Here is a 24,853-nt window from a genome sequence, read left to right as displayed (position 1 = left end):
ATTTCCTAATTGTAGGTGTTACAGATATTCGGATTACCACATTTTATCCGAATCATAAGTAACTTTTTTTTAATCCTCTATCTACAGTTTTATTGACATTAAGCTGACAAAACAATTTTAAATGTGGGAGGTAGAGTGGTTTTTGTTTTTTTGGTAGTACAGGAAGAACAATACACAATATAAGGTGTAGATGTGACTGTGTGCATGAATTTGTGGCTTGTCTTCACCAAAAGACATAGGATGTTACAAGGTAAATTATTACCCTCATTTTCCTAGCTTATATCTTTTTTCCCATCGGCCAATGTCCTCAAGGATAGACTTTTAATAACTAAAGCCATATATATTCTGGCCAAATTCCATTTCATTTAAATCTGCTTTCATCTTCCAGGATATAATTAAGACATTCTAATAGGAAAAAAGTAGACATTTTACCAATATCTTTCAATTGGTGCTGAGATACTTGATCCAGGTTTGTTTCCATTCTCCCTGGAATCTGAGCTGTAGTAAAGTCTCTTCCTTGACCACCAGCCTTATTCTAAAAATCTTTCCTCAATCTTGTCCTTGTTTTCTCAGATCAGATTTTTAGGGATAGAACTGTGAAGTAGTTTGTCATTGCTTTTTTTCCATAGGGAACTTTTTTCAGTTTTCCAATCAGCCCTGATAGTTTCTCACCCAAGTTCTAACTGGGGCCATTGCTTAACCTTCTTTATTTAATTTATTTATTTATTAATTAATCTTTATTTAGATTAGATTGCTTCCTCTATGCTTTTAGAGATGCATATTAACATTCTCAACCTCGTGTGCTTAAGCTTGGGATTAATCTAGCTCCATCTCTTGGGCTTATATTCTTGCTTGTTTCCAATAAACAAAGAAATTAAAATATGTACAGAAATCCTGGAGAAAATGGAAAAGAGTTCTGTAAGTAAAGGTGAAATCTGGATATTATTGAAAGGATCATTATTTAGAAAACAATAAAGGCTTTTAACTGCCTATATTAGATCTGGATGTTGAGAAATATTTATTTGTGTTTACCTTTCTTGGCAACAGGATACACTTTCCACTAGATGTCTGTAACTGTTTTCTTAATTCTTTCCTCTTTTCTTATTAAATAACGACATTCACATAATACCCTTTTTCCTTTGGTGATTTGTACCGGTTGTACTTCATAACAGTAAGAGATTTCTATTGTGGTTTTTTTTAATAGATGTTCTTGAAGGCTACAATGGAACTATTTTTGCATATGGTCAAACGTCTTCAGGAAAAACACATACTATGGAGGTAAGACTGAAATTTAAAGTTGATGTAAAGTTTAAAGCTGCCTTTCACTGCTGTTGTGCTTTTCCCAGGAAAAGATGTAGTTACTTTAAAGAGATGCAGTAGATGCACAGGTTTGGTTTTCTATGACCTGTGTAAAAATGGAATATCATAGATCAGAGCTCCCCAACTTTTCCGGGTTGGTGGCCCGGAGGGAAAGGCAGAAGCAGGGAAATATGCTTGCACATTCCCAGGGCCCGGTGGCCAATAGGCCACGACCTGGTACCAGGCCGTGGCCCATAGGTTGGAGACCCCTGTCCTAGATATCAAATCTCTTCCAAATTGAGACTTGGGTAGAAATAAGGACTTTCCAAAGTTGCCAGGCTGCAGATCTGTCTCCTGATCATCTGGATAGCTGCAGGAGGCCATGATAATGTCACCAGAAGAATGGGGAGAATTTGGGGTGTCTCTTATACACTTTTGGGAGGTGTAAAGGGGAAAAGTAAAGGTGGGAGGCCCCTGGGGACAAAAAATTTCTATACTTATCTTTATCCCCACCAAAAGGACTGAAATTAGGCAACAGTCTTTCACTATCAAAATAATTGGATTATTTTGGTTGTGGTTTTTTTTCTAAATTTCCAGAACATGTTACCTATACTGCCCAAAAAGGGCCATTTTGCCACCAAATTGCACCTTCTTAAGATGTGAATGAGTTTCCTGTGGTCCTGGGCCTACAACTTACCTACCCATTTTTAAACTATATTTTGGTGATTTATTTGCATTTTACATCATTAAGAAAGAAGCAGTCCCTCAAATTAGCTGAAGGAGGGGTGAAATAAAGCCACAGTAATAAATAGACATTCTGTTTGCCACAAAAGGGAAATCAATCTTTTTTTTAAAATAAAGCAATTGATTTTCTCAATAGAATGTCTACATTTCTCATTAACACCTTTCCTTGTTACCTTTCAGAGAACAGATTTGTAGTAGTGTCAGACAAAGGGATTGTCTTAAATTTCTCTATAGGGAAATGACACATAGATCACGTTGGCAGTTACAGGCTCAGATTGTAATAAGGAAAAAAGGAGCAGCCTCTTTTTATATGTGTCTCATTACAAGGATTTAAATCTATCGCATGGTAGATGCTTTTAAATCCTCTTTTTAATTCAATCCTCCTTATGTAATGTAAAGCATCCCTTTCAGAGGGAAGTCTCTGTAAGGATTGGGAATTACTAATTCCTCAAGTTAAAACCTTTACTATGAAATACTTCATATTTCAAATGTTAATCCTTCAAGACTTTCAAGCAATAAATAGCATATGGGGATTTTGTTTGCCACGTCCTCCAAAAAGACCATAATAACATAAAAGTAAATCTGACAATCTGCCTCTGAAGGTTGAAGTATTATAAAATGACCTTCATTTTAAATTATGCACTCATATTCTAAATTGGGCCCTTTTTAGAAATTCTCAAATGGACACGGTCAACAACGAGTCATTTAGTCTTAAGACACTTGGGAAACAGTAGTCAAATCATTTCTTCCTAACCAAGTATTTATTGCAGTGTAATATATGGTGTCATCACGGTCCGCTATCTTATTAGAGGAATGTTGTTTATTACTGGAACATCCTTTTATTTAAAAATGTTTGCTTCCCACGTGTTACTTGCAGACAGACAATTTAAAAGGCAATGTCAGAGTCAGACAGCTATTCCATATTCTGTTTTTCGTTTTTAATTTTCTTAATAGTTTAGGTTCAAATTCCTTGACTCTCCATGCAAAAAAGAGCTGCAGCTGAGAAAAATGAAAGGGGTTGATTTGCTAAATTTTTTTGTGAAGTAATGTAAGGAGCTATGAATATTACACTGCTCAGGTTTTGGCATGCTTCTCCATGTAAAGCAATGAATTGGATCAAACAAATGTGTCAAAAATAGTTCGAAATAATAACTAAATGCAGTTTTATGTGGCAGCAGCCATTCTAGAGTTAATCTAGAAGATAAAAAAAATTTGGAGTCCACCTAATTGCATTCTTAATTTTACCTCCCCAAATATATTTATAATTATCAATACTGCTTGACTGGCTTGCTTGATGTTCAACTCAGAGATTAACGTGTTTTGGATGGTATAACTTCTGCCCTTTGATTGTCTAAACCGAGGGCTCTTTTTCATTTTTACCAGCTCTGCATATCTTCCAGTATTCCAAATATAGTTATAGCATAAGGTCCCACAGAGACCAATTTGGTAGCTACTTTGGTGTTTGAATAATTTCAAATATTTTGGAATTACTATTCCAAGTAAACCTTCTTTATAGAATAAACATTTTAGAAATATTTTCTAATAAAAATATAAATAGATGGTTAAAAATGGAAATATATGCATGATATAAGTGAGTAGAATGGAAACTTTATTGATTTAGTCACCTGACCATATCAAAATTATAAAACCAATACAAGTGTGCAAGAAAATACAACGAAAGCAGAAGAACATATTCATAATAATTGTTCACCCTTACAATGACCCCTTTGATTTACAATAAGTGTTACTAGTGACATGCAGGTTTGTTCCTTATAAAAAGTAAGACAGTCTTATGAATGCTGTAAACATGAATGGCTATTAAGAATATTGATGTTTGAGATCAAGTCAATCTATTGTTTTGCAAGTGAACAGAAATTTCCAAAACTTTTGCATAAGATTCAAAATTACATTCAAACCAAATTACTTTTTGTTAAACCTAATTAATCAGCTTGCATATGTTAAAATCAAAATGGAAGAATAGCAAGACAATTTCATATCATTATGTCTGAATGCCCCCTTTCTTATTTTATAGTTCTAGAATAATGAAGTTGACAAGTCTATTAAAATATTATCTAAGATAATGCAAAAACATGAAAAAATGTTGTTAGTCACGTTTGAGAGCTTAAGATACATCTTTAAGATAATCTTTAAGAGCTTAATCATTGATTTAATATAGGATAACCAATTTTTTTAATTCAAAAGTTATTGCAAATAATTGATATCCACCTTGACAATATAATGTATAATTGGTTATTTAAAACGTAGATTTAGTATTCAGAACACAATTTAACACTGACTGTAATCTACATGTTTTAGATGCTACTAATGTATCTGGATCAAATTGTAAATGAAAATATGTTTTAATTAGAAATTCTTTCTGCAGTTTTAGAAAATCCAGATTCTTTTTTCCACGGCTTAAACAATGTAAAAACTTCACAGAGAATCTATTGTTCACAGGTGATAATAAAAAAGCTTATTTTTTTACAGTGGAAAACTAGTGCCGCCCTAGAATTTCAGAAAATTGCAGGTTATCCATATAACCCAGATATTTCATTTCTTATCATGATTTTTTTTCCCCTCTAACCTCCATGTCAGAAAAGAGTTCAATCAATTTTATGTTTCATATTCTTAATTCTGAAACCGAATAAATGTATATTGAATTGCTCACATTGGATTATAATGTGAGTAATTGAGATAGAAATTTCTGAAAATTGGTTTGCATCAATCTGCTTCTTTTGAAATCTGACATTAGTGCTCTGAGTCTATGTACTTTATTCCCTGAAATGATTATATCCTGCAATTTGTCTCCATTCATTTTCTCTTATATTCTTTATTAACAAGCACACTTTGCGAAGTATTTGAGTCTGCCTGAACATATGTGAATATCTTTTCATAGCCCTGCAGAATAATAGTCAATGAATTTTTATATCTTTTCAGTTTTAAATTCCATGTGTGTAATGAAAAATATTAGGTTCTGATGTTTGCAACATTTTTCATTTTGTGGGGAGGATTTGTATGATGTCCTTTGTTCTTGAAATCATTCTGTGTATCTACCTGTATCCCTGGATACATATACAGTACATATGTTCAGATTAAGAGCCCAGTATTTCAGCCAGAATGACCATGATCTTAAAATCATGAGGTAAAAGAAGACAAACCACATTTTCCACTTCTTATTTTCATATTTCATGCTTTTGTTATGTTTCTACTATTGACGCCAATAGAGTTTCATTATTGTAGCCCTGGCTAATTTCTACTTCTGGGGAAAAGTGAAAAAAGGCATGTAGTCAGGAAAAATATTTTTTTTTTCTTTAAAGGTCTGAGTAAAGCAAAGGAAAGCTGATTGTGCAGGCAGACACTGCTGGCATTAAGCCTGACCAAACAATCAGCAGATTTTATTATACTTCCATCTTCCATTCTTCCATTTCTCATTAATTTCTTACTATTAGGTAATTCAGTTTTAGTATTTAAGATGGAAGTCTCCCTTTTATTTGTTTTTAATAGCTTGGTTGACATTATTACTCTATGTTAAAAAATAATGACTTGGTTTTGGTTTTGGCTTTGCTAGAGCTGGAGGTGAACTGTGGATTGATATTGGACTCCGTCGTAGAAATTCTGTGGCACTGTTTAATACCAGTATATTAACATCAATATAAATTAGCTATCTTAATTAGGCTTTTCCTTGAATAAGTAGTAGATGACTACTTTAATTTCCAGAAAATGATATGATTAACTTCATTTTCTTTTTGCACTTTTAGGGGAAACTGCATGACCCACAGCTGATGGGAATAATTCCAAGAATTGCACATGACATCTTTGATCACATTTATTCCATGGATGAAAATCTAGAATTCCATATAAAGGTAACATCATATAATGATCAAACTGGGGGGGGGAAACCCCCATTGTGAATGTGGTAATCTCTTTCCTTGACATTTACTATTCTCCATATGTATACATTTTTGTTCCTCAGAGAATAAATTTGGATTTATGGTTTGTCACCACAGAGTTGCTAAGAAAAGATTCTGCCCTCCTATCCATCCATTTTTTGGGACAATGACTTTTTATATCTGCATTGTTGGTACTAAAAGTGGATATTGGGTGATTAATTTCCTCAAATGTACCTTCAATAAAATTAAACCAAGTAGTGAGATTAAAAAAAAAATCTCAATCAGTGCAATATCTGGACATCATAATATCTCTAGTAACTCAGTTTTCTAGACAAAATGAAGACACTTCTTTTGGAGTATAATAAGCATAAGCAGTATATTTGGAGCTAGTTCAGTCTGTATTTTACTATGGAAAGGAAGTAGTTACATGTCACTCTAGAACATACAATCAAAATTTAGGAGTTTAGTACATTCTGCCTTTCATTGAGCTACTGGATGATCCTGGGATGAGAGATTATGCTTGATTTGATAGAATTAGTATTGCACTGTGTAGATAAAATGTTTTTTGATTGACATGACATTGAGGTATCATATTCATAGTAAAGTAACAAACACAATTAAAACAACAAAAAAGCAATTTGTTTTTTAAAAAAAGAATACACTTTATCTAATAGCAATTATTTGGATTGGGCCATTTTTTTATTGCTTTGCTAGAAAAAAATAATGTCCTCATCAATAAGAGTGCACAAAATGTTACTTAGATTAGACATTTATGTCAAAAACGTGATCTATATGTATTTTAAGACAGAGTAATATTCAGCACTTTTTCTAAATTACCACCCCACACTAATAACTATAAAGATTACATTCACATGTCATGCTTAATTTTTAAATAGTTCAGTAATAAATTCATAATGTGCATAAGTTCTTTCCAGAAAAAAACAATGTTACTTCCAAAATACTTATCCTTCTTTGTGTTGGTTAAGCGCTTCAACCAAACACATGACACATTATTTCTGGATAACATGATTACTCATCGGTGGATGCATTGTTGATGTCACTTTTCTAAGAAGGAAAAGAATTTGGAAAATGAATTTAATTCTCTGATAAGGAGCTACAGAAACATACAGATTTGCCTAATTTACTGGTGATGACATTTCAGGGTTTAGTTTTAATGATGTATCCAGATGGCCTCTTTTTTCTATGTATTGTCTTTCAGGTAATTCACAGCAGTTCTCTGTTTAATTGGGACTTCCTTTTCCTTTGGTTGATTTATTGTTGTATTATTGTAATAATTTTGATTAATGCTAATCACCATTAGTTTTTATTCTAAAGTTTACTGATTTATATCTAGATAATATTAATTGGGCTTGGTAAGTAATCTACCAGGCCATTGGATTCAAATTGAAGCAGCTTTTTGCATGAGCCATGGTGGCACAGTGGTTAGAATGCAGCACTGCAGGTTAACTCACTGCTCACTGCCAGGAGTTTGATCCTCACCAGCTCAAGGTTGACTCAGTTTTCCATTCTTATAAGTCTTAAGTGTTACTGCTATTGCTAGTTGTTGCTTGCACAATTCTGACTTTAATACTTACAAAAATCTTTTACATCATTGGTTCTCCAGTGCTGCATAAATTGTTCTTAACAAGCATATAAAAAGCCATTTCACAGTTGATCCTATTTATGATTTTCACTCGTGTAACAAAGATTTAGTTATATGAACATTTCTTGATGGATTAGCACCACTAGATTTTGGATTTAAAGAAACAGACCTTTAAAGAAACAGACCTTTTTTGTAAGACAGTCATTGACTCTAATAATTTTTTATATACAATAGCCTTTTTTAAACTGTCTGGATCAGTGATGGCGAATCTTTTAGAGACCAAGTGCCCAAACTGCAACCCAAAATCCACTTATCCATCATCGGGTGCCGGGTGGGTGTGGCCCATTGGCTGGGTGTGGCCCATTGGCTGGGAGTGGCCCATTGGATTGGCGTGGCTGCGGTGGTAATGGCAGACTGGGTGGGACTAAAAAGTTCAATCAGTCAATTCCAACTTTGCAAGATCTTTTTTTTCCATGAGAAGTTGAAATTGACTGATTTATCGAACCTTTTTTTTTTTTGTACACGGCGGTGGAGGCCTAAAGCGAAAAGGTTTTATAAAACCCAGCTGAAGGCCTAGGACTGGAGCGACGCCATGCATGCCCACAGAGAGGGCTCTGAGTGCCGCCTCGGGCACCCGTGCCATAGGTTCGCCACCACTGGTCTGGATGTTAAACAAAACACTACACTGTGTATATTTTCCATAACCTCTTAAATGCAGAAATGGAAGAAAAATGTATTTCTAATTAGCCTGTTCAGATATTCTTAAATTTATCCTACATGAGGTCATATAATAAAATTGGCTTAGCTTCATATTGCTAGGACAGCATATATAAATGAACATTAGTCAGTAACTGGGCAATCTGAATATACAAAAGAAGCGTCATTTGAAAACAGATGTTTTGGCTCTGAAACAAATATTTATGCAATGTATGCTTTTCTGGATAAAGTGTCATTGTTGAAACATTGCTCTTTAAATGAAAATAAATGAATAAGAACTTACTCAGACACATAGGTATCCTTATATGATGAAAAAAATGAGAAAGGCAAAAAAAAAATCTAATTTCAAGTAAATTGTATATGAAACATATGGATATATATATAATTTATATATTATATATATATAAATCTTAGACTGTTAGGTACATAGTTTCAAGCTGGAGGAAGGGGGTGGAGATTTTAGACAAATGATTACATTAGCTTTCTAGTTATAAATTCCTGATGACAATACACCTCTGGCAGAAACCCAAAAGTCAAGTAAAAGTGATGATACCAGACTTATAAGCAAACTTAAAATGCAAGCACTTTGGAGAAATTCCAAGTTAGACTAGGAATCAATAATTATTCATGCTTGTTAATAATTTATACAGAAAGAAGTACAACAGTATAATAATTTATGCAGTTTTTAAAGAATGCAGTGAGATTGTTTTCCAGTCTGAGGCCAACAGGTTTTTTTTCTAGATCTGATAAAATTTATGAGCATTTATTCATTCCCTGTTTGGTTTTTTAAATAAAAGCATCTGAGCTAGACACTCAAAAGTACAATTATGTGCATGTTTACTTATGAGTAAGTGTCACTAAACGCAATACATTTATTTTCAATAAACCATGCAGCAATGAGCGAGATTCTCATATAATTCCTCCTTCACTCTGCAAAATCTTTCCCAGTTTGCTTTGTACTGGTTGCAAATTATATTTTCTAAGTTGAAAAGAAGCTTTTAAATGACAGGTTGTGATCTTTCGCAGGTATTCTCAATGCAGTCTCTCAATCTTTGTTTGGGGAGATTGACTATTGGACGATTGTCTATTTTTATTTGCTGGCGAATTAATTTTTAGTATGTTGGGTTTTATTGAGCTTGCATATTGGAAGATCTCTTAAAACAGACATGTCAAACACAAGACCCGGGGCCAGATGCGGCCCGCGAAATGGTTTCATGTGGCCAGCGAAGCCATACTGGAAACAGTGAGGGAACGGCCCCCGCTGCCTTGGCCCTGGCCCTAGCTGCGTTTCTTGCCTGTTTTTCTCCCTCCCTCATCTCAAATATTTTCCCACAACTCTGTACTTAGGAAGGAAGAAAGGAAAGAAGGAAAGAAGGAGAGGGAGGGTCTGAGGGAAGTCCTGTCTTAGTCCGGTCCTGCTGCCCTTTTACCATCCCCTTGCCCCCTCTTCCTGGCCTATCCTGGGGTCTCCCATCCTATTGCTAAGGAAGCTTTGGATACAAAGCCAGGTCTCCTCCCATGGAGAGGGAATGGGCCTCCCTCTGACTTTGCCCTCGTACCCATCATGAGCAACCTGGCTAAGGAGAGCAAGCACAGCAGCAGCAGCCTAGAGGAAGAGGTAAGTGCAGCTGGGCACCCCCTTGGGGAAGTGGGGCTGGTGCTCGAGGGCCAGGCTGGGCATTTGACCTCTGCTGCCCGGGGCTCTGGGCAGCCCACACCACCATCCAGCCCCCCCACATGGCCTGAGAGGAACGGTGAGGCTCCTCCAGTGGACCACGCCTTGGCACTTGCCCCGGTCCCACCCTCTTCTGCCAGAGACCCTCAGATCTGTCCCACTCCTGCCCAGGCCCCTACAGGCCCCCTTGACGTGAATGATGTAGAGCTGGCCATGCCCACCCAATAGGCCACACCCATTCGACGCCCACCCAGTAGGCCGCACCCACCCTGGCTACACCCACCCAGCCCCCGAGGGCAACCGCAATGCTGATGTGGCCCTCAGTGAAATTGAGTTTGACACCCCTGTCTTAAAAGATTTCTTCCAAAATATTTATTGTGGGCATAGGACTTTGAAATATAAAACTAATGCTTTATTTCCAATTTTGGGGTGTGTTTTTTTTTTACTCTCTTTTTGCAGTTCCATTCTTGCAGATCTTTCTATATTGAAGCGTTGAATTCTCCTCATCTCATTTGGTAGTATTCTAAACGTTATTGTTGTGGGACACTATGCCCTTTGTCATGGTTGATCCTCCTCTTACTGGAATGGGACAGCTTGCCATGGCCAACTCACCGCTGCCAGTTCACCATGGTCAACTCACCGTAGCCAGCTCGCCATGGGACAATTCAACTATTTTATTTAATTATTTAAAATAATAAAAAAATTGATTTTAATATTTGTCATTCACATTTCATTATGTCCCTCCTTTTGCATCCTTTCTTTAATTATTCTATTTCACTGTTTCTTCAATATTATATAACTTTTGTCCTGCGGCGAGTTGGCTGTGGCAAATTGACTTTGGTAAGTTGGCCCTGGTGAATTGGCCGTGGTGAGTTGTCCTAGACCAGGGGTCTTCAAACTTGGCCCTTTTATAACTTGTGGACTTCAACTCCCAGAATTCATCAGCCAGGCACTCTAGCTGAGGAATTCTGGAAGTTGAAGTCCACAAGTCTTAAAAGGGCCACGTTTGAAGACCCCTGTCCTAGACCCACTCTTATTGCTGTCCTCATAGCTCCCTAGCCTTTAATTGCCCTCTTCTTAAAATCCTTTCAGTTGATAAGCAAAGCAGTCTATAATAATCCTCTCTTGATCCCAAATCTGCTTACGGCTCAAAATTAACAGGCACTGTGGCTCAAGTCTTCCATCTTGATTGTTCCTAATTCTAGTTACATTGGGGAACTTGTTGCTGAATGATGGGAAATATATTATGCATGTTTAAAGACACCCTTTGTATTGTTGTGCCTTTTTATGCTGTAGTCCTGAGTCCTACAGCGGAAGGAACTATTTAATATGGTAAAGCCCTGATGGATATTGATCCAGTCTTAGGATAATGAACATTTTCTTCTGGGGGAACATCCTGTACCTTTTGATACATGCATAATGTAAAGGAATATAGAGATATGATCTTTTCCCAAGAGCATTTAAAAAAAGTACTTGTGGAGTCAGCCTTTGCTATAGTTGCCACCCACAGTATATGCAATATAGCTCCAAATAATCTCCATAGACTATACATGTCCTTGCTTGCTCATTGACAGGGAAAAGTCTGAGATCTTAGTATGCCTTTTTCCCCTCTTCCTTGTAGTGAGACACTGTGAATTTTATAAGAGGAATATATACTTAATGATGCATTTAGCTTATTGTTGGATGCCGCCGAGGGTTGCTTTTGGTGAGATGGGCTGTTATAAAAATTTGATAGATAAATAAATAAAATGTATGGTTTGAACTCTTACCAAGTCAATCCTATTAAGATTTGCAATCTCCTTTAAAAATAATAATTTCACCAGTTACTCCTTTCTGAAGCTTTAATTTTATCTCATAATTCTTTTCTGCTACCTACACACTGTTGAAGCGATTATTTTAAAAGGAGACAAAGCTTTGGCAGTGTTACAGATAATTTATTAAATCCTTTACATAGCCAACTAGGATAATGCTTTTTTTTTTAAAGCCTCCCATTTCAATTTTACCCTTAATCAAATTCAGATCAAAATGTAATGAGTATATCCAATCTTAGTTGGAACATATGCAAAAATATATTATGATATAAATCTGCTGTTTGCGAATAGATCAGCTCCTGTCTTTCACAAAGGGACCAGTGAAGGGTTATTGGTAGCGAATTCAATCCTTTTCTTGTCCCTACTTCATTTATTTAAAACATTTATATAGCCACCAATCTTTTAACCAGTTCTGGGTGATTCCCAAAGAAAGTTCTGCTTGGCTGTTGAGGTGGGGGAATAATTCCATTCTTTTAGCTTTTCAGGGATTTGGAAACTTATAGTGGGTAATGTCCAAATTAGTTAGGGCCCAGCATGCTCCCATCCAATCCTGGTCACAGTAAACATATTCACCATTCATTTTAGCTTGATGTTTATACATCAGCAAACCCCAAAACAACTAACTGGTAAAAATAGGTAATAATTATATTATTAATTATAATTATATAATATATATATATACATAATATTTATATAATTATAAATAATATAATTAATAATTATATTATTAATATATAGCTAGTTATAATATATAATTATATCTAGCTATGTCCAAAGCTGTGGCCACCTAACGAGAAGGAAGGACTCACTGGAGAAGAGCCTAATGCTGGGAAAGATTGAGGGCGATAGAAGAAGGGGATGACAGAGAATGAGGTGGCTGGATGGAGTCACTGAAGCAGTAGGCGTGAGCTTAAATGGACTCCAGAAGATGGTAGAGGACAGGAAGGCCTGGAGGAACGTTGTCCATGGGGTCGCGATGGGTCGGACACGACTTCGCAATTAAGAACAACAATTCCAAAGGACACCAAACTTTCCAAAGTTACTGGAAATAGTACTGTGATTAATCAGCTTGGATAGCAGCTTTTAGTTGTTACAGCCTTAATATTTTAATGTCCATAACAGCAGAAGACAAGAGATTGAAAGTAGGACATCAGGTGATACCTCTTCTATTCTGGCCCACTAAAGAAACATTTTGTTCTATGGAGATGGCATATCCTAATGCCCAGAAGCAATCAACAAAAACATTTCCTCAATGTTTTCTCTTAGTTTGAGTGAAACTGCTGAGTAAATATATCCCCTATGTTTTCAAAGAACTTTTAAGAATCTATTTGATAGTTTTTTTCTTCTTTTTCAAATGAATTTGTAATATCAGCATGCTTTCATATTTAGGTTTCCTACTTTGAGATTTACCTGGACAAAATAAGAGATTTATTGGATGGTAAGTAAAGCAGGGTTTTATTATTTTTAATGCATCTATTAATAGTTGTCTGTGACAGTTTATTTTGTTTTATTTTCTAAAATCTGCACTTAGCCCTGTATTAAATCTGTCCCTTGTATATTTGCACAAAAATTGCCATTTCTCCCCTATTTAACATTTTAGGATTATTTTAATTACTGAACTCTGGAGACCCTCTTTAAAATGGGCTGTCAGAATCCAGAAAACAGGGTTGCTTGGATGCTTGTGCCTTTGGGATCATCAGAAACTATTACTGAAAAAGAAAGAATTCTTACAAAAAAAGAATTAGATATGGATGACATTTGTATCTAGAATTAATATACAATCCTTAATATTACAATTAATATAAAATTACATGTATGATATATTCATATCCTCAACCAACTAACATCCCATGATTCCCCCTATACATTTATTCCTTAAACAAAGCGCAGATCACGAGTCCTTGTCCTTATCCATAATTCTTCTTCTATAAATGTACAATGACTTCCCGTCCCACATACATACATATCTCAATGACTTGGCTAAAAAAGAGCAACCTGTGATAGACATCTATTACATATCCCAAATTTTGCCCATTGTCACCTCTTGAACCTCTCGTTAGGAGTTCTGTGCTAAGTGCATGTAATCTAATTCTCCTACGATTCTACCTTCCCCCTTTAATATTAAGGAGAATATTATAAGCATAAATAGCATGCTTTCCCTTGTCAAATGCAGGTTTTCACTTCCATATCTTTTTCGTTCTTTTGCAGGAGTCATTCTCAAGGATATATTTCTCATCCACAGTCTGTCATTCTGGCATTCTCCCAGTCATCCTTTTCATATTCTCCCAGTCATCCTTTTCATATTTAGTGTAATTCCACAGACTTTTGCAATACTCTATAATGTAATTAATTCTATTCTACTTGAAGCAGTTTCCATATCCCCTCTTTTTTCTAAAAACTTTCTGCTCCTTCTCTCAGTCTACTTTTGTTTCATTTTCTGTCCACTTTCCCTAGGATCACTCACAGTGCTACCAAAAATGTCTCAAATTAAGAATGTGTGCTCAACTTGTAGTTTCACTAATTCTCTCAATCATTCATCATAATCAACAAAAATGATATCTGTCTATCTAAAGTATCTCTGTCTGTCTGTCTGTCTGTCTGTCTGTCTGTCTGTCTGTCTGTCTGTCTGTCTGTCTGTGTCTGTCTGTCTGTCTGTCTGTCTGTCTGTCTGTCTGTCTGTCTGTCTATCTATCTATCTATCTATCTATCTATCTATCTATCTATCTATCTATCTATCATCTACTGATCTATCTACCTACCTAATCTATCATGTTTCTATCCTTCATATACATATAGACTTACATTTAAATCATATGTATTTGAAAGAGCTAAACCACTTTAAGTAGATAGTTCTCAATAATCCTGATCTCCAAACGGTCCAATAATGTGCTGTCTTACCTCGTTCTCACCCATCCAGTCATGTGATCTAGCAGAATAACTTTTTCCTATTGACCATTTTTATTCAGAGTGTAGTATTGTTTTCCTGCACATTCATATTTGGTTCTTCCATTATAATTTCCTGGATTTACATGCATTTATTTACTTATTTTTTTTATTTACATCTCGCTGCAATCTATGAATCTTAGCAACTTCCATAGAATATAATAAAGCAAAAAAAAAAAATCTATGATTCGACAGGAGACAGCCTAGACACCAAAAAATAGTGTTCCTGTTGCCTGCCAGAAAGCTGTGAAATTCCCCAAGTGTCCTTTAGAAACCATTTGGATCCATGAGAACAAATACAAGCACAACAAATAATTAAAAAAGCAAAACCCACACACGATTGGGAGACTTTGGTGATGGGGAAATATCTCAGTCCATGGATTTCTACTGGCATCCGCAGTCGATGTCAACATTTCTTATGTTCTGTCACATATTTTAGCCTTTTAGTCTTTTCATTCATAATTAAACTTGCATCTTCACTTCTGTGTTTTATCCAGTGCACATCACAAGATCAGGTTAGCTTTGTACAAAGCTATTCTGTCCCTCCACTTTCTCTTAATTTTACAACTTTATATCTATCATTCATTTTCTTCAATATATTTTTCACAGACGCTCCTTTTAACAAACATCCATGCATATATTTACTTTCTTTCTTCCATACATTTTTGCAGATTGAGTAGTTTACAATATATCAGATAAGTCTGGATATCGGGGTAATTGTCTGTTCCAATGGAGGGAGATGATCAATTATCAAGCTTAGTTATGAAGTCCCTTATTAGAAGACCTCCTCCATATTGCAATCTTCCATATCTACTATTAGATCAATAGATATTGATCTATTGATGGATCAATAGATATTGACCTCTGCCACCCTACTTGGCTTTGGTCAATTAAGATTTTCACATAACACTTTTTTGTAAGATAGAGAATATGTAGACTAAGTTACCAACCTTAATGAAATCCTTACCATGTGCCATATTCTTATTTAACGATAAGTTAGTTTTGGGCTAGTACGTCAGAAATGTTCAGCTAGATTCTAGTTTTGCAGTTTTTGCAGTGGAAACTAGGATCTTTAATCTAAAAAAAATTCTTTTCTATATATTACTACTTCATTATTGAGAGTGATCTCCATAATTGTTTTGCTTTAAATGGATTACTTTAAGAAGCATTTTACAGCTTTATATAATTATCATCCAGGAGTTGTAGTAGCCATTTAAAAGGAATGAAATGGCATAGTTGAAGACATCTGTTTTCCCCCCTATTTTAAATCCCAATTCTTTGTTCAAGAAGATTCCTGATCTCATATGAATAGCAAAATGCTGTGTTCTTTCAATTTCCAGTTTTTGCATTCTGCTTTATGGCTTTGTTTTTAAATGATTGTTTCCCAGGACATCCATTTGAAAAAGCTTGACTTAACTATTTTCTAGAAATCATTATTTCATCCATATTTTCTATTTGCCTGATGTAGCAAGCCTTGGTTTAACATACTGAAAGATTTCTCAGAGGGCACACATACAAGTGATGATGTTTGGGCTGAGAATGAAACATCTGAATAGGATCTAATAGGCACTTAATCCAAAAAAAAGACCACAACATTAGTTTTGTTTGCACTGTGCCTGGAATTCCTGTAACCCTAACTATAGTATCCCTGCATGATTCCAATCAACAGTGGAACTGGTCCGTATCTTGTTTTGCCTTATATGTGATATGCAATTCTCTATGCATCATAACAAATAAAGCTTATGGACATTTTACACTTACCTTAATTTGTTTGCATTTCATGTTCCTGAGCCTTTCCATAATCCTTAATGTGAATATGCAAACCATTACTTGCTAAATCATTTCAGTCATTATTTTGTACCTAAACCAGCTAATAGGGTAAAGCCCATTTGGTTTGAAATATGCAAATCCTAGATGAAAACACTTATTGCTGATTTCTTGTGTGGAAGCATCTGTTGGAACTATAATACATTCAGATTTTCTTGCCAGTCATCCAATTTATATGCATCATTAATTGATGGATGGTCCTTTATGTTTCTTACAGTTTCAAAAACGAATCTTGCAGTACATGAAGACAAGAACAGAGTCCCATATGTCAAGGTAAAAGCACTTCTACCCATAATAGGAAAAAAAAACCATTTTAGTTATTTAATTCAAATACACTTTGAATTAGTTGTGATCCCATTTACTTTCTTTTTAAAATACGTGTGTCATCTTTCTGCAAATACAACCAATGTGACTTAACACTAAGAACTCAAGGTAGTCATTGAAAACAAATAGTAAAATATGCTAAAGGTTGAATAGATTAAGAGATCCTGAATAAGAGAAGCCAAAGCCATAACATGAATAATTCCATAATAAAATTGCGAAAGCAGTAGTTGCAGTATTATACAAAATAATGTAAACGGAAAAGCATAGTAACTAAATTTAGGGATGTCTGCCTCTTAAAGGTTAAGTATAATCTTTTACTAGTAGAATATTTCTGTTTCTCTGAATGTCTCTAACATGCATCAGTACGTCATACTGATTCCGGATGAAGGGAAAAAGTAGTTTGTTTTTAATCAACTGGAAAATCTATGCTTTAATTTTGTTAACCTCCTAACAGCTCACAAAAGCATGGTAGATTTTCAAGGTCTTATTAGCTAGATTAATGTAAAGGGAAAAGGGTGTTAGGCTATAGAATCCTTGGAATTACTTATTTTATTTTAGCATCCCATTTATCAATACGTTTGTTAGAGTAAGGATTATTTGATCTTCTTGCTGTTACTTTCTACCCTGGGATGGGAGGAAAGGACAGCCCTGTAATATTTTGCAAACTACAGTCCTCCTACCTAGGTGCCATTATTCCTTTTGTCTAAAAAGTTGTTTGTCTGAAGTGTTAATGGACTATGAACAAGTACTCTGTATTGTAGCTTCAAAGGTCTTTGTTTTGATGAAATCTTCAAATGAAGTACTTTCTTGAAACTGCTTCCTAGGCAACATGGTTCCTTTGCAATATTTCTTCAGTGCATACTTTACTGAATTTCTACAGAAGATTTTTTTTAGCCTCTGTATACAGTTTATTGACGTTCTACAAAAACCCTTTGTCATTATTTCCTTGTGAGTCTGCTTTGTAGACCTCTGCAGAGCTCATGCTTGGAAAATGTTTTTCATCCTTCTACCAAGAGGAATCCCAGGTTAGTCACCTTTGATAGGGATTATCCCACTGCACGCACTGGAGGTGGCCAACCCAACACCCCAGAGTATCTCCATGTTGAACTATCTCCAAGGGTTAGCAAGCAGTTGAAAGAAGACAGTGATGTGATATGACTTGCCCTTTTGTGCTTCTGGCATTCTCTCCTTTGTTGACCAGTGGATAAAAGAGGCCAGCAGTGCAGAAAAACTCCTTTCACACTGCTGGGCTGTCGTAATAACTCACTAGTACTGTAGGTCAGTGGTTGTGAAAAGTCATCAGTGTGGAAAAGCTGCTTTCATGCCAGTCACCTTCTCCTGATGCTAAAGCCACCCAGCCCTAAGCCCTTCAGCCTGTTGAGTTCTTCGATGAAGCAAATCAGTTTGCTTTAATTGTTTCATCAAAATGATTACTTAAGAGTTACTGGATATAATTAAGGGGTTTTTCTTTATTTTATTTTTCCAGCATGTTGCCAAAGGTTCTTTGAGATGAATTTTTCAGGATCCGTAGTGCCCTGTGTTTTATCTTAAAGCATTTTTTGAAATAAAAAGTATTTTTTAAATTAAAGCAATTCCATTAGAAGTTAAAATGATAAAATCGTGTCAAAAGATTACTAAGTTAGTTTAGCCTGGCATAGCATTCAAGAATAATTCATTCATTGTACAGTGAGGTTTGTAAAGTAAAGTGCTTAGCAGGATTATTTGAATTGCCAATAAATAAGAAGAATCTGAAAACTGCCCCTTTAGGAAAGCTGCAATAGGTCCTTCTTTTTATTCTTTACCTAATTCATGTTTACCTGTTTGCTCATATCTCATATTTGACAGATAATTAAGAGCAGATAACCTGAAATAACTTGTCTCCCAAGTCATAAAATATTTTAATGTCAAAATATCCCCAGCTATACTCCTGAGACGGAGTTTGATAGGTAAAGTCATACTCCAAAACCTGTAGTGTCTTATTTAGCAACGTTTCTATCATTCTTGAGAAATTTGCCTATCTATCATGAAGAAGGCTTGCATCACACAAGCCCCCCCCCCAATTTCCTAACCCTTGCCACACCTCCTTGGCATCCTCGTGCACCCTCCCCAACCTGCACCACACCTCTCAAGCACTCTCTTGCACTATCCCCAACCTGTGCAAATTATCAGTGTAAGTCAAGGATTACCTATATTATTTAAAATAAATTTTATTGTTTTTAAAATAAGAGAAAAAGAGAAACAAAACACAGAGACAAATATATTATCAAAAAATATACATAACAATTACTTAAAAAGTGAAAAAAACCCAAACTACATGTGTTTTTGCAACAATAAACAGTTACAATTGTATATATATAATTACCTAATGATCTGTCTATCTATCTATCTATCTATCTATCTATCTATCTATCTATCTATCTATCTATCTATCTATCTATCCTATTTTTTTTTAGCCAATCATATTTTGTATCAATATGTCCCATATTTCCTTAGCCTTACATTATTATTTTTTATTATACTTATTATTTGGCAATCTTCATAAGTAGAAAATGTAATCAGTCTTCAATCAGTTGAGTAAATGGGGTCACACATTTATCTTTCCTATGTTGCAATATTAGTCTCACCTATAGTAAGGACCTGGAGAATTAATTTTCGTGGCCAGTTGTCAAATTCCATATACAATGTACGTAATTTAAAACAATATTGTCTTCTGAAAATTTTAGCATTTATCGCAGATCACATCTATTAGTTCACTATTAAACTTAGTAAGTATAGGACATTGTAAAAGCATGTGTTTTAAAAAAGCATTGTCCTTATTACATTTCCAAGAAAACTGGTGTAGTAGTCAATCCTTTTTTATATAGACATTATGGAGTCCAGTAAATTCTAAATATTTTGTTGTATAAGTTGTAGCTTAAGATCCATTGACACTCTTGCTATAGAAGTGAAGACGCTCTCCCATTGTGTTAGCAATATAGAAACCTCTAATTCTTTATACCACTCATTTCTTCACATGTGCATATCAAATTGATTTATAGATAACAAATAACTTCAGAAACTAATAGTAGGTTTTTAGGTTTTTTTTAAAAAAATGACCAGTTCTGTCTGGGATATCTGAGAAGCTAAAAAAGCTGCTGGTCCAACTGATATTGTTAACAAATGTAAATATTTCCACTAAGCTACATCTAATAGATATTTGCCTCTTAATGCAGTATATGTTACAAATTCATCCCAATCATCTATCAATTGGTCCAAATTCAGCATTCCTGCTTTCATCCAATTTTTCCAGGTCACCATCTTTCCCCCATTTTTTAAGATCTGGCTAAGCTTAAGAGTGATTTAAAACAGATGCAACCCAAAAAAATATGCTTAGATATGAAGATAGATTGCAAACCCATGAGACTGAAATTCAACCCAGTGACCTTTTGGATAGATGAACCCCTTTTTTTAGAATTATAGTTGTGGAGGAGAAAAAATCTACATGTGAATGGTATTGAAAATCCCCCAAGTCAGTCCAACCTGGATGCATTTATGGAGGGAATACCTGTATTCGCTTTTGACTAAATGTGTTTGCTGAGAGATTTTCTTCATTTTTCTTCCATAATATTCTCATCAAAATTGTGTAGATAATACTTCCTTTATCCAAAATGTTTATTTTTTAATAGTCTCATTTTGTTAATCATTTCTTTGAAATTAATTAGTTCCATTAATGCATAATGAATATAATGCAAATCATAGGATTTCCCCCCCCCCCCGTTTTTTAGTAGGATAAGCTTCAACAGATGTTGGAACCATGCATAGATACCCAAAACAAACTAGAGATGCAAAGTGTGCGTATAAATGGGGTATAAAATCTAGTTTCCCAATCACATGATGAAATGGTATTCATTCTCTTGAATGGTGAGAGCCTAAAGTATGCTGTGAGATGGGTCTACAAAAGAATCCATGGATGCAGGATCAGTTATCTACACAGCTAGGAATTGTTTTATCAAGTTCCATACCTGCACAAATCTCTGAGCAATCATGTAAATTTTTCAGATTGGTTATAGGTTAATTATGACCAATGAAGGCATTGGCCATATACTGTACATGGTCCTCTTATATATTTCTGCAGCTGTTTCTTGGTTATTATCTGAAATTTTGAGTTCTTTTTATATAGGCTTATAAATTGAGCTTTTGAGAAGCTACAGTTACTGGTTTAGGTTTGTTTCCAGTGAACGTTTCACCTAAAAAAAATGTTGAATTTCACATTTCTAGGGCTGCACAGAGAGATTTGTGTCTAGTCCTGAAGAAGTTATGGATGTCATTGATGAAGGGAAAACAAACCGTCACGTAGCTGTTACCAGTAAGCATTTATACATTTCTAAGTCTGCAATTACATTCTAAAAACATAATTTCAATTACTGTCATGCTGAAATTAACAATAATTTTACAATAGTCAAGAAAATATACATTTTCTTCATCAAATTCATTAGTGTCTTCAAGTTAAACTCTGTTACATAGCAATTAAATAGATTACTAGATACGTGACTTGAAAGTTTTTTTTTAAATGACAAGTGACATTTTGAAGCTTAAGAATGTTGGTCTTTGGATTTTAAAATACTTACTGAACAAATGCACTGCAGATCCTTGCTTCAAATGGAGATCAGCATTTTCTTTTAAAATAAACATTTCATGGAATGTAGCCTTTATTGCTGAGCAACCAGGAATATTAAACCTCAGTAATTATTTTCAAGGTCAAATATTTAAAAATGTATGGCCATTATTTTCTGAACAGTTAAGTAAGCAATATTCCACAGTTGTATTGGCAAAAGTATTTCATGCAATGATTAGTGGATGCAACTGTGTACGTGCACTTGATTATAAATCATTGTAATGTTTTATAATTTAGAATGATGATAAAACATTCTAGATTTTTTTTGAAGTTTTTGACAAGCATGTAAATAGAAGACCTCAAAGGTATAAATGTATAATAAGGTATGTCAGGCTTGAAGGGGCCTCCCTAATATTCGTTGGCTGGCTACTGTAAAGGATGACAGTGGGATGACCATGATGGATCTGAAGGAGGCAGTGTGAGATAGAGAGGTATGGAGAGTGCTGATCCATAGAGCAGAGGTCTTCAAACTTGGCCCCTTTATGACTTGTAGACTTCAACTCCCAGAATTCCTCAGCCAGCATGTCTGGCTGAGGAATTCTGGGAGTTGAAATCCACAAGTCATAAAAGGGCCAAGTTTGAAGACCCCTGCCATAGAGTGACCAAAGGTTGTACATGACTGAATGACAAATTGAATCAGGCCTCCCTCTGGGTACTTTGATTTGGACATAGCCCATGTGTGGAGGTGAACAGTGAGTGTAAAATTAGATTTCCTTACTGCCATCAGGCCTCCATTATAAACCAGTTTCTCATTTCCACACCAGATCTCTGGAGAAACCAGAACAGGATTGAAGGGGAAATCTGCATCCTGGCTCTGGCTAATTAAAGAAAGGGAAAAACAAAATTTAGGGAGCTGATAGCTTAGCCATGCTGAATCAGGTATTAGAAGACAACCTGTCAACTCCAGGATTCATTCAAAATAAGTCAACATCAGGAAAGGTAACAAAGGAAGATTAGGTTACACACACAGTACAAAAAGAGATAAACCCTCCTAACACAATTCTAGCCTTACATTCCAGATGGACCTGGGCTCTGTGCTTTAATCATGTATTCAGGTGCCTGCCTGAATGTGAAAACAATAAAAACAACTTATTTTTAACTGTGCCGGAGTTATTCTCCTCATCCAGGAGTCTTAACAACTTCATAAATGCCCCCCCCCCAAACATGCCCTCTTCTTGCCCTAAACACAACAGGCTAATTCAGTTCCCCCACTACACAGGCTGTCCTTGACGTCTGACCACAGTTGGGATCAGAATATCCATTGCTAAGCAAAGTAGTTATTAGGAGATTTGTCCCTAATTTTATGATTTTTTTTTGCCACACTTGTTCAGCAAACTTGTTAAGTGAATTATGTGGTCTTTAACTGAATCCAGCTTGGCTTTGCTTATTGGAAGCCAGCTGGGAAGGTTGCAGATGGTGATCACATGACCCTGTGAGGCTGCAACCGTCATAAATGCATGCCATTTGCCAAGTGCCTAAATTTCGATCATGTGACTAGGGGGATACTGTGACGGTTGTTAAGTGTGAGGACCAGTTGTAAATCACTTTTTTCCAGTGCCATTGTAACTTCAAAAAGTCACTAAACGAATGGCTATAAGTTGAGAACCACCTGTACTTGGATTTTCAAAAGGCTTTTCACAATGTCTCTTAATATAGTGAGCAAGCTGTCCCTGATTAAAAGGAAGGTGGATTAATGCAGAGGTCCCCAACCCCGGGGCTGTGGCTCAGTACCAGGCCGCAGGCTGTTCAAAACCAGGCCGCGGGAGAAATGGGCAAGTGCAGGCACGTGAAGCTCCACTTGTGCGAGCAGAGAGCGCTTGCACTCACACGGAAGCTCCATTCGGAAATGAATTCTGAAGAACTGCTATGACAGATAAGGGCCAACTTTAGTCTTCGCTGATAAAAACAAGGAAATCAAATAAGGATGATGGTTTAATGGAATTTAGAAGAGATAGATTAAAAAAAACTTAAAAGAGCATGATTAGCTTATTGCATTTTCTCTTCATAGACATGAATGAACACAGTTCTAGAAGTCACAGTATCTTCCTAATTAATATCAAACAAGAGAATGTGGAAACTGAAAAAAAACTCAGTGGGAAGCTTTATCTAGTAGATCTTGCTGGGAGTGAAAAGGTAATGATCCTGTTACTGCTACACATAAAATTCTTGACTACAAGGTAGGACCTTTTGAAATTCATGACTCATAAATCCAGGGCTTTTTTTTTGTCATAGAACGCCCAGAACGGAGTTCCGGCACCTTTTTTGGATAGAACCTTGTAGGGTAGGCAAGGCAGGTTGTATGACGTGTGTGAGTTCCAGCACCTTTTTTTTTTTTAAAGAAAAAAAGCACTGCATAAATCACACTTGAAACGGATAAAGGTTTTAGATTTTATTTATTTCCTTATATTTCCTATTTGTAAAGCTCCCATCTCCATCAGGGAGGGGCTAGATGATTGCCCGATAAGCAAATAGATAGCCTTGGATATAATATGTGCCAATTCAAAACAGTGTTTCATTGTGTGTTTAGATAGGGGATAAGCCACTCCTAAATATCTATTATCCTAAAGAAATGAGGTAATATCTAGCAAAAAGATGAAAGCTCAAACTTCAGCTATTGCTGCAAAATTATTTTGTAAAGTCTTTTCTGCCAGAATAACTCAAACATATCTTTCAATTGCGGTTTTAATTTTTTTTTTTTAATGATTTCTGTTTCTGAATCTTTCTGAACAATGTCACCTCCAAATGTGTTAGATGATCTTTAAAATATAAAAGCCATTATTTTCTTTCTTGTTTCAGCATTGTTATTCTTTGCTTTTTTACTTTTCCCCCCAGATCCACTTGTCTAGTAAATTTTTTTTGTTGGCACATCAGCGTATTCGTGTGCATATCCTACTATTTATTTAACTCCAAATCCTCCTGAAAAGAGATGAACATATTTTAAACAAGATTTTCAGTTTTATCTTCAGATATATGAAGTTATTATTGGTTACTATTGTACACAGTGAAATTTTAATTTAACTGAGTTCACATGATTTACATTTTACTTAATTTGCTCTATTCATATTATTTGCAAATTATGTAAATAGGTGCAGTAGATTTACATGAGATGAAAACAATTACACATTTAAAATAATGTAAACTGCTGCAAATAACATATATTACATTAATTGTCCAAGCTGCTTCAGAAACAATGGACACAATTGGGAATAAAGCCTGAAACAAAATCTGCTGAATGGAGGTCTGGAACATTGAGGTTTTATTGTATAAGAATCTGCAAAAAGATGAGAATGATCTGAGAATGCAAGCCAGTGTTTAGCTATAGTCAGATAGATTTGGCCTTCTAAACTGCTTTTATGGATATTGGAA

The 24,853-nt window shown here is 35.3% G+C and overlaps 1 protein-coding gene across 3 annotated transcripts in view; it reads left to right on the top strand.

Moving 5' to 3' along the window:
* KIF5C (kinesin family member 5C) overlaps positions 1-24,853 on the top strand; it is a 91,751-nt gene that overhangs the window by 26,831 nt on the left and 40,067 nt on the right. For all 3 annotated transcript variants that reach the window (XM_015822063.1, XM_015822071.1, XM_015822054.1), the window contains exons 3-8: positions 1,205-1,278; positions 5,802-5,906; positions 13,129-13,177; positions 16,727-16,782; positions 21,091-21,178; positions 23,496-23,620. In XM_015822063.1, coding sequence (XP_015677549.1) covers positions 1,205-1,278; positions 5,802-5,906; positions 13,129-13,177; positions 16,727-16,782; positions 21,091-21,178; positions 23,496-23,620 — 497 coding nt within the window. The remainder of the gene's footprint in view (positions 1-1,204; positions 1,279-5,801; positions 5,907-13,128; positions 13,178-16,726; positions 16,783-21,090; positions 21,179-23,495; positions 23,621-24,853) is intronic.

Source organism: Protobothrops mucrosquamatus, unplaced genomic scaffold, assembly GCF_001527695.2.
Source record: "Protobothrops mucrosquamatus isolate PMUCROS unplaced genomic scaffold, P.Mucros_1.0 scaffold_170, whole genome shotgun sequence".
Lineage (NCBI taxonomy): Eukaryota > Metazoa > Chordata > Lepidosauria > Squamata > Viperidae > Protobothrops > Protobothrops mucrosquamatus.
This window is presented reverse-complemented; position numbering and strand designations above follow the sequence as displayed.